This window comes from Marmota flaviventris, chromosome 14, assembly GCF_047511675.1.
Source record: "Marmota flaviventris isolate mMarFla1 chromosome 14, mMarFla1.hap1, whole genome shotgun sequence".
Classification (NCBI taxonomy): domain Eukaryota; kingdom Metazoa; phylum Chordata; class Mammalia; order Rodentia; family Sciuridae; genus Marmota; species Marmota flaviventris.
The window spans coordinates 29140111-29150207 of record NC_092511.1 but is presented as its reverse complement, the minus strand read 5'-3'; the positions used below and the strand labels follow the sequence as shown (position 1 = coordinate 29150207).

The window sequence follows — 10097 nt, the reverse complement described above, 5'->3', positions numbered from 1 at the left end:
CACTGAAAAAAAATAGAGAAAAAACTTTAAAAGCAATGATGATTCTGTCAGTACGGGATATTCTTATTTAATCAATTTTCCAATGCTTTTATTAGTGACTATATTATTTTTACAAGAATAAAGTTGCAAAACTATAAAAATTGGGCTGCGAATTTAATTACATACTTCTTCATTTATATATATGACAAAGAAATTCACAACATGGCATTTAATTCTTATTTTAATTCCTTGAAATTAACCCTACAAACATTTCTCAAAGAAATTTGAAAGCCTTCAAAGTACATGTCTGTTTTATATTATAAAATAGATTTCCATGGTTGAAAAATCACAAAACTAAGGTTACATATTGCACACCACCATCATATTTAAGTACTGTTTAAAAACTGATATTGAATAATTGAATCTGATTTCATTTAATTGCTTTTATCTAAAGAATTTTTAAAGACATTTATTTTCTGTTTTCTTTATGTGTTCCCTATTATTTCTAGATGAAAATTAATAGGTAATTCAAGACATAATTCTGTAATTCATTGATCACATATTCAAAGATACCTACAAAACGCATCTCCAGGATAGAAGCTTCCATACAGCATCTATCTGGAATCGGATTATTTAAATGGTGCCTTGAATTTTGAATTTGGTGCAGAAACAATTACCATGTACTAAACCAGAATATTACAAATGAAGATATTCCAACACAAAGACTTGGATGATTTTGTTTAGATTGTCAATGGTTGACTCATCCAAATTCTCCTCATTGTCATCCATCGTGTGCCAGACTTCAGGGAAAGGAGATGGTATCAGATGCAGAACTGGAACACCTAATAAGAAAGAAACCACTTGTCATTTGGGGCAGGTTGACAGCAAGTAAAGCAGAAAGTGGCTTTCTGCAAGCAGAGGGAGCTCTGTACCACATAAGGACACCTGATAATTCATCATCTGTTGGACACTTCTTTATATCTTACTCTCGTACTCCAAAAACATTCACTCCTTAAACAAGTAATAATTGACTCATTAAATAAGTAAAAAGCACCTACTACCCACCAGTTCTGGTTCTATGAGTTGAAGTTTCTTTAGTGAAAAGACAAAGCCATGCCATGTGAAGCTTGCATTCCAGTGGAGAAAGAAGCAAATAAACACATATCAAACATAATTTTAGAAAGTGATAAAGTTTACTAAGAATAATTAAATAGGGGGCTGGGGGTGTGGCTCAGCAGTAGAGCGCTCACCTAGTTAGTGCGTGCAAGGCCCTGGGTTCAATCTTCAGCACCACATAAAAATAAATAAATAAAACAAAGGTATATAAAAAAAGAATAATTAAATAAGGTAAAGGAATAAAGGATGAGAGGCAGGTAACAGGGTGGGGGGGACACACACCAAAGGAAGGGAAAGCAAGCCATGCACAGATCCAGGGTTGAGCATTGCAGACAGCAGTATTAGCAAGTGCAAAGTACTGAGGCAGGAATGTGCTTATCCCGCTTGAAGAACAACTAGACTGCCAGTGTGGCTGGATCACAGCAACACCTGGAAAGTGAGGTAGAAAGTGATACTGAAGAAGAAGAACAGAGCCAGAAAATGGAGGGTGTTATAAGCAATGGTAAAGACTTCAGGTCTTTTTCTATAAGAGAAAGCCACTAGACCTTTAAAATAATAACTATCACAATTTGATTTACATTTTTAAAAGATAGCTCTAACTCCTATACAAAAAATAGAGAAACAAGAATAAAATCTGGGAACAAACTCAGTTGGGAGGCTACTGCAAGAGTCCTTGGGTTGATTCAGACTTCCAACATCCCTTCTTTTTTACTGTAATTCCATTTTTTTCAAATTCAAAAAATCTTTATTGGATTAATATTTTAAATGTACAGTGTATACACTACATGGTGACAATATTTACATACAATTCATATCTTCATATGGTCTTTATAATAAAAAGTTTCTCACAATATAACCAAATGCAATAATAGGATATGATCAATAACTTAGAAGAAGTGATGCATAGAGGTTATTAGGAAGTTTAACAATTAAAAGCATGTTTAGAACTTTTATAGACACAGAAGTGAAAAGGGACTTTGTATTACAAATGCTTAATTTAGATATACCCATCTACCAAAAAACTTCCACCATCTTGACACAAGGATATTGCTCCCTTATTGACCAGACAACATTAGAGTTACACAAAGTGCAAAAATACAACCTAACTTTTTAGGCGGTGAGGCAGGATATCATATTATATAGGCTCTCATCAATATTCTACATGTAAAAAAATGAAAGTGTCCTCAGGATTTGGAATGACTTCCATGAAAAAAAAAATACAAGCCATGTTATGATATGGTAGATAGTTAAAGTTATGGTTTAGATTTGGAATAACCCCAAAGCTCAGTGTCCCCAATGAAGCAATGTCCAGAGCTGGGGCTTTGGGGAAGTGATTGGATCGTGAGGGCTCTGACATCATCAGTGGATTCATCTGTTGATGGCTGAATGGATCATTGGAAGGTAGGACCTAATTTAAGGAAGTAAGTCAAGTAGTCACTGGGGATAAGACCTTGAAGGGTTTATCTTCTCTCCTCCAACTTCTCTCTCATTCTTTTTCTCTTTTCTTTATTTTTTATTTTCTTGCTTTGTTTTATTTTAGTTTTTGTTTGTTTATTTTCCTGGTACAGGGGATTGAACCCAGGGCCCTTTGCATGCTATGCAAGCACTCTACACTGAGCTACACCTTCTAACCCCTTCTCTCTGTTAATTAAATTTAATGGTTCCTCACACTTATAGATTGTTGCAAATCAGAGGGAATAAGAATTATTACTAAAGTCCAGTACCGCACACCAGTATTCAACTTGGATGCTACCTCAAAGACCTAAAAATTGATGTTTGTTAGATATGAATGTGGATCACAAGGAAAGAGACAAACTAAGGACAACTCCCAAGAGTCTGACCTGAACAACTACATAAATGTAGACTGTTCACTAAGAAGGGCAACACTGGGAAAGTAAAATTTTCTTTGAAGCCAATCTTCCTCCATATCAATGAACAATGGTGGGTTCCATCATTTCATTTTATAACCTGAAGAGAGAGGCCTGGTAAGGGAAAGTAAAAGCATTATATGTTGCATCTAAATCATATCTGGTGTCACTAAAGATCAGGTGAGGAACCGTCTAGACTTCTTCCTTCTCATTTAATGTGGTTCAAGCATCTAACTGCTTATAGGCACATAATCAAAAGATACATATTGGCCAAAGTTTGTTCATAGTACAACGTGTATACTTCCCTTTGAAACTATAGTTCTCAATCAAATTAATTTTATTGTCTATTTTTAAATATTTTAAATACTTTTGGATTGGTTCAAATCATTAATACATAAATTTAGCATAGTCAAATCACAGTCTTAGTGATTATAAAGCACTAGTTATTATTTATGTTTAATATGCTCCTTGAATGTACACACATGTTAGAGACCTGAAAATCTTCAATACTGAAGAAAATTATCTGATGGTACCAGGAAACTAAGGTCTGAGGATGAGCCATGGCTGAAAACATTGATCTTAATTTACTTTAAAGAGGAGATAAGTGATATGTAGCCTTAAAATTTCAAAATGCACATAAAATACAACAAATACAATAGATAATAAATAAGTGCACCTGCAGAGGTACTGCTACACACACGTGCACGTGCGCGCGCGCGCACACACACACACACACACACACACACACACAAACATTACCTTTTCTTAAAAATGGAATATGGTCATCCTGAATAATACCTCCGTGACCCAAATTCTGGAAATACTTCCTCTCCAAAGAGTGATCCTTGAGCAAACCCAATTCATGAAGTTCATGTTCTGCAGATGATAATTCGATAGCAAATGAATATCTATTTTTATCTGATCAAGACTCAAAACATCCTTTTGAAGGAGTTGGAATCTTAGTGCATGTAGCCATCATTTTTTAAAAGACTATGCAGCAGTGAGCATGGCCATACCAAGAAAATACACATCTGCTTAAATTTAGTATTTACATTTAGAGTAGGAAGAGAGAGGAATGGCTTTAACCTTTCAGATGAGAATCTCCTTGAAGGTGGAAACTCAACAGATGATGGAGAATGAGAAATCAAAGGAAAAGAGGGGTACACTCAGGTATGTAGGTACTTATAAGTCCAAATGCTGCATAAAGAATGCCTAAAGAAGAGATATGGAGCTTAAAAGTGGAATACTCAAACATAATAAGGATGAAGTATGTCAAAAGACCACTATATGAAAAAGAGGTACCTATTGTGACCCACATGAGTGGTTCCTGATTAGTAGCATCAGCATTACTTGGGAACTAGTCAGAAATGGATATTATCTAGTTTTTCCTCAGATCTACCAAATCAAAAATTCTGGGGTGGAAACCAGCAACCTGTGCTCTAACAAGCCCTCCAAGACATTCTGATGCTTACTCAAGTTCAAGAATCACTATCCTACATTCTGTCACTCTTGTCATCTTGAACATATAACCCATGTACATAAAACCTATGTGACATATGTTACAAGATGATGAACAATCACAAGAAGATTATAAAATAACTAAATAAAAGTTCCTAAGATAGCTATTTATTTTTTAATTGCTAGATTTATAAGGTGAAACTAGGCCATCTAGTAAGCAAGCACATATGATATGATTTTTGGAATATTGGGAAGCTGTAGCCACCATCAAAAACAATATTCCTATTTATCGATATTCATAATTCCTTTGTGATAGAACAAAAATTTTCCTTATACAATTAGAGATAGAGTTTGAAGTGTAAATACCATGCAGAGGAGTAGCACAATGCATTAAAATTGCATTAAGGTAAATGTTACTGATATAAGTTCATTTGAGTACAAGAAATAAAAGAAGAATGCAAATTCCTTAAAAGAAGATAAACTCAATCTCTGGAGGTTACCAGTAAACTAAGAAAAACATGGTGTAAGAAAGAGGTCCAAGAAGTTTATATCAATAATGCCAGAATAATGATTCTTTCAAAAAGGAATTGAAATTCGCCAAAGACAAGAATCTGGAAATTCAAGTTTCTCTTGTATCATGTCTAGATCTTGATATTGGCAAATTCTTAAGTCATGGCAAAGGCATGAGCTAAGACAGCAGTGCTTTTCCCACTGCTTAGAAATAATAAAATTCCATCTTTCTCCAAGAAGTCTTTGTGTCCCATAAAACATTTCTGGCATGAAATTATTGCTTCAAAAGCAGCCTCCTAGCCTGGGTTTTATTATAAAAATCCATCTCGGTTTCATCTTTTCCTGACGCCTCAATGGTTTGTCTTGTTTTGTTCTGTTGGTTTTATAAAGATGGGAACATGAAGGGAAGAAGTTAGGCTTTCCTTTCTCTAAGTCCCAACCTCTCTTTTGAGCCACAGGGTATCACTGTTCCTTGGCCTGATCATCCTTGATCTCTCCTACTAACCCTCCATTTATTTGGCTTAAAGTTTAAATGGCTCTTACTGGATCTCTTCTCTTGTATCCTGATCACTTACTTCCTTAAAAAATTTAGCTGAGATTGTATTATATAAAAAAATATTTGATAAAAGGAGACTTTTATCAAATATTTTTTGATAGGAAGCAGGAGCTTGGTAGGGATAGACAAACTCTAGATAGAGCAGAGGGGTTGGAGGGTAAGGGAGGGGGTATTGGGTAATTAATGATGGTGGAATGTGATGATCATTATTATCCAATAATATGAAGACACAAATTAGTGTAAATATACTGTGTACACAACCCGAGGTGGGGGGAGGCTTAAATGCATATAGTTTTGTGAAATAGTCCAAGTCTGTCAAGGATGCATGTATATTTTTGTCTTTGTGACAGTCTAGAAAAGTCATAACTATAGAGGTAAAGATTTTAAAAAAGAAGAAGAAGAAGAAAAGCAAGATTTTTGTTTTCCTGAGGAAAGGGAGGAAAGATAAATACATAAGCACAGGATATGTTTAGGGGAGTTATATTATTTTGTAATAATGTAATGGTAGATACCCAACATTATACATTCATAAAAACCTCTCTTTTGAGCCACAGGAAAGTACATAATATGAAGAAAACTACATAATATGAAGAATAAATCTTAATGTAAGCTAAGAACTTTATTTGATGATATACAGTTACTAGTAATATATCAATACTGTTTCAATTTTAACAAATGTATTGCAATATCACAAGATACTAATAATCAAGTAAACTGAGGAGGTAAAGATCAGGGGAGGTGTATGGGGGATTCTCTGTATTACCTGTTCATTTTTTTGTGAATCTAAAATTAAATTAATGAGCTCTATTAAGAAAAATATCACTTGGTTTGAATCCTACAAAAAAAAGAAAGAAAATAATGTCTATTTAAGGCAGAAAATGGATGATGATAAAAGTAGAAAGAGAACAGAATAAAAATTAAAGACTATCTTTTGGTATCATCATAAAGACATAATATTCATCATTAGTCGACACACTTTGCTAAGGAAAGTTTTCCCTAGAAATTCATTCTATATGCATCAAACAGGATTCCGAGGAAATATTTTCAAACCATTCCTAATAATATGCAGATGTAGAATGTAGTTAAAATACTACATTGAAACTTTTCCCTTTCAAAATAGAGATACACACAGGAAAATAAACTGGCCCTATTAAAGAGATGGGTAAGGATTACAAACTAATCATTAAGGCAAGAAAAAGGTCATTAAAGTGCATTACACATTTAAATCATACACTTAAATCATAAAATTTGAATTTTAAAAATGTAGTGTTTGTCAGTACAAAGAAGTCATGTGTTACTTTCTATTAATGGTGCTTACCGATTGTTTGAAGTCTCTGAAACCATCTGGAAGAGCTTGGGAAAAAATTGGGAAATGTTGGGTTTGGAGCTCCAATTAAATCCAATAAGACCATTAAATCCTAAGGGAGAAAAATATGGTTACTTAATCACAGTCACCTAAGTATGTTTCATACTCATCAACAGGGAAAAACAATCAGTCAAAGCTAACTGCATTTTAGTAATTGAAAATGCTACAGGGAGCTATTTAAAACAACAAAAGCTTTAATAAGAGAGAAAAGCTTCTGTCAGGGAATGGGGAGTAAATGGGAAGATACAGGTAAGAGGACACAAAGTAGCAGATATGTAAGGGAAGAGTTTATGACCTAATGTACAATCTCAGGACTGTGGTTAATAAGAGTGTACTGTGTTCAGGACTCTTGTTAGATGAGCAGGTCTTAGATGCATTTGCCAAATAAACAAAGGGGAGGCAGGTACATGAGAGGATGGACATATTAACTAGCTTCACTGTGGTAACCATTTATTATCTATATGTATCCCAAAACATCACCTTGGATAATTTAAATAAACACAATAACATTTTAATCAATATTTTAAAAAAGAACAAAGGCTTTGGTAATATTGTATGTTAGTTATTTTGGAGAACTTTTTCAATCTTGCTTATGCAATGTGGACAAACTGGCAAAGTGTTAATTCTTTGTGCATACATCCCCCCAAAAAGGATGTCACGAAGGATACTAGTGACATCCGGATTTCATACTTTAAAGAAGAGTATATTTACTTTCAGATGGAAGTCCAAGCCTGTCAGATCTTCTACTCCCTCTAATTAGCCATTTTACCTTTAATCTGTGATGACATGACAGTGTATTGGAAGCACTTGAATAAACTGTAACTATCCATCAAGGAACAGGAAAGAAAAAGTCCTTGTAAAGGAGCTTTATAACGTTGTGTCTCCAGATTTCCATTTCCTTGTGAATCAAGTGAAGAGCTCCAACTAGCTAATCCCTAAAGATCCTCTCTAGTTATATGCCTCTATAATTAAACCAGTGTTCCTTGACTTATTTGAGCCATAAAGCATCAGCAGGCAAGAGGACTCCCTCAAGACTACTTCCTAGCTTAAGACCTCCTGATTTATATAAGTGAAATGATGTGTGGGTAAATATCTAGTATAGATCTTGACACATAGTAGTAGATGAATGCTGTCAGAGTCTGTGATTCTAAAAGAAATAAAGATACACTTATTAATTTTTTTATTAAAAAAGAGTATGTTCTAAAGAGGTAGTATTTATGAACTCATGAATGATAATTAAATGCATGCATTTTAAAAATAATAACCTTTGAAGCAGGAACATATTAACAAGGTTGGGTAAGCTATTAAAAATTTGTTCTGGGGATAAAAAAAAAGCGGTCTTTGCCATCACTATGGATTCATATATATAGACTGAAAAATAAATAACTTTGTTCTTATGCTGGTCAACCAATTCTCTCCTCCTCCTCAGACCTTTTAGTTGCTTGGGCACAAGTGAATGAATGAAGCGTGGACTATATTCCCCTGACCCATTATGAGCAGCCAATGGACACTACACAGGATAATACAAACTTAAGGTATGTTAGTCATAGAAGACATTAAATGTGACCACTTAGACTCCTATGGTGAAGGCCAGTGGAGAGTTTAGGAACAGGTTATCATTTATGCATGGTATGAGGATCAGGGATGAATGAAGCATCCTGGGAAGAATGAAGTAACACAAGGTCCCAAGGTGGAGTTAGTGAAGTCTTGAGAACTGAGTAAAGATAAATATGGGAAGAGTGTCAGAGTCAGGAAAGGATTCAGGAATAGGGGGTGAGGGATTAGGGATGGAATGTGAACTCAGGAATACGAATGAGAAAATGAGGCTGGGTGTTGGGTCCATTTCCTGCTAGGGTAGCAGGGTTTTAAGGCAGCATCAAAATGTCCCCAACCCTCATGTCAAAAATGCCACAATCAAACCAACACATGAAAATATCATATGCCCACTACAATGATGACAATGTTTTCATGACACTGAGAAATTCCTCATCCCCATCCTCCCCTTACCCCATTTCCCAGGACACCAGCTTCCATTGCCTTTACAAAGGCTTCAAAGAAGGAATTTGCTCTCTCTACCTCCATACACTATTTGAAGACTGTGCTGCCCTTAAACCAAATTGAATCTGATGATTCCTGAATCTGATTTTTTACATCATTTTAATTAAGCTCGGTCAAACATGGCTTCTAACCCAGAATCATTTTTCGTAGCTCTGGGATTCCTCAAAAACCCAACGCCTGCCAAGGAATGTTCTATGATAAACACTCTACTCCAGGGATTTCATGGCACTTTTAGGTCTTTACTTGGCTTTAGCAACCTTTTCTTTAGAGGCAGAGCCTGAGCTGCAGCTCCATGGAAATCATCCAGACTCACCATGCCATGCAGTTGGTTGGTGTCTCCTGCTCCAGGTGGGTGTGAGGTTGACGCCATCTTCAGAGCTAAGTGCTGAGACCCATACAGAGAGTCTTGAGGAGACCAGTGAAGGAACGCCTCTTCCCCATCAAAGAAAATTAGCTGGAGTGAGAGATCTGGCTTGGAGTCAAAGGCATTCTGGCAAAAAGAGCAATAAAACGAGAACAAAAATGCTGTGATGATTAAAAAAATAAAATAAAAAACAGCACTCTTTCTTATTAACTGAGAAAAAAATAGACATGCCATAAAGAAAGAAAGATACCAAAGCAAGTGAAATGATGCCAAATTTTATTTCACACCACTTCCTCTCCAAAAATCATCACATTTCCCATGATCTACACTCATATAAATCTCACCTTCTCTCTGTCCCTCTGAAAATAGAAGTCTTACATTTGTTTTTACTCCCCAGAGAATTGTGAAACTATGGAACTGCTGTGATGAACCCTGTGATAGGCCACCAGTTCCCCTTCAGGGGGACATGATACCCCAGTTGCTGGGGGAGCTGTCAGCAGCTTCAAGGACTGCCTGGGTTGCCCATTCTGGGCTAGTCCTACATCCTGTAACTGGCCTAAACAGGTGTGAAGGGCTCCCTAATGGTGGTTGTGCCTCTAGAGCGCCTCAGAGATTGGCCGAGGCTGCTGTTGAACCAGCACCGCAGCTTGGCTTCTTCCCTGTCCAGTTCCATATCTTTTCCCTGCCAGTGTTCATCCTCCCTCATAAATGACCTGAATGCTAAACTCCACATCAGAATGTGTTTCCTGGGGAACACAGATTGAAATAAATGCACATCTTTCTTGCCTCTCACCTTACTGAACTCTGCAATTTTTTATTGAA

At 35.8% G+C, this 10097-nt stretch overlaps 1 protein-coding gene across 1 annotated transcript in view; it reads right to left on the bottom strand.

Annotated features, from left to right (window-relative positions):
- Positions 1 to 207: 207 nt before the first annotated feature.
- The window catches only part of Qpct (glutaminyl-peptide cyclotransferase), a 29844-nt gene continuing 19954 nt past the window's right edge, over positions 208 to 10097 (bottom strand). The window contains exons 4-7 of the mRNA XM_027933447.3: positions 9225 to 9401; positions 6806 to 6905; positions 3723 to 3839; positions 208 to 821 (exon numbers count right to left, since the gene is read on the bottom strand). Of these exons, the coding sequence (XP_027789248.2) occupies positions 676 to 821; positions 3723 to 3839; positions 6806 to 6905; positions 9225 to 9401 (540 nt within the window). The 3' untranslated portion in view covers positions 208 to 675. The remainder of the gene's footprint in view (positions 822 to 3722; positions 3840 to 6805; positions 6906 to 9224; positions 9402 to 10097) is intronic.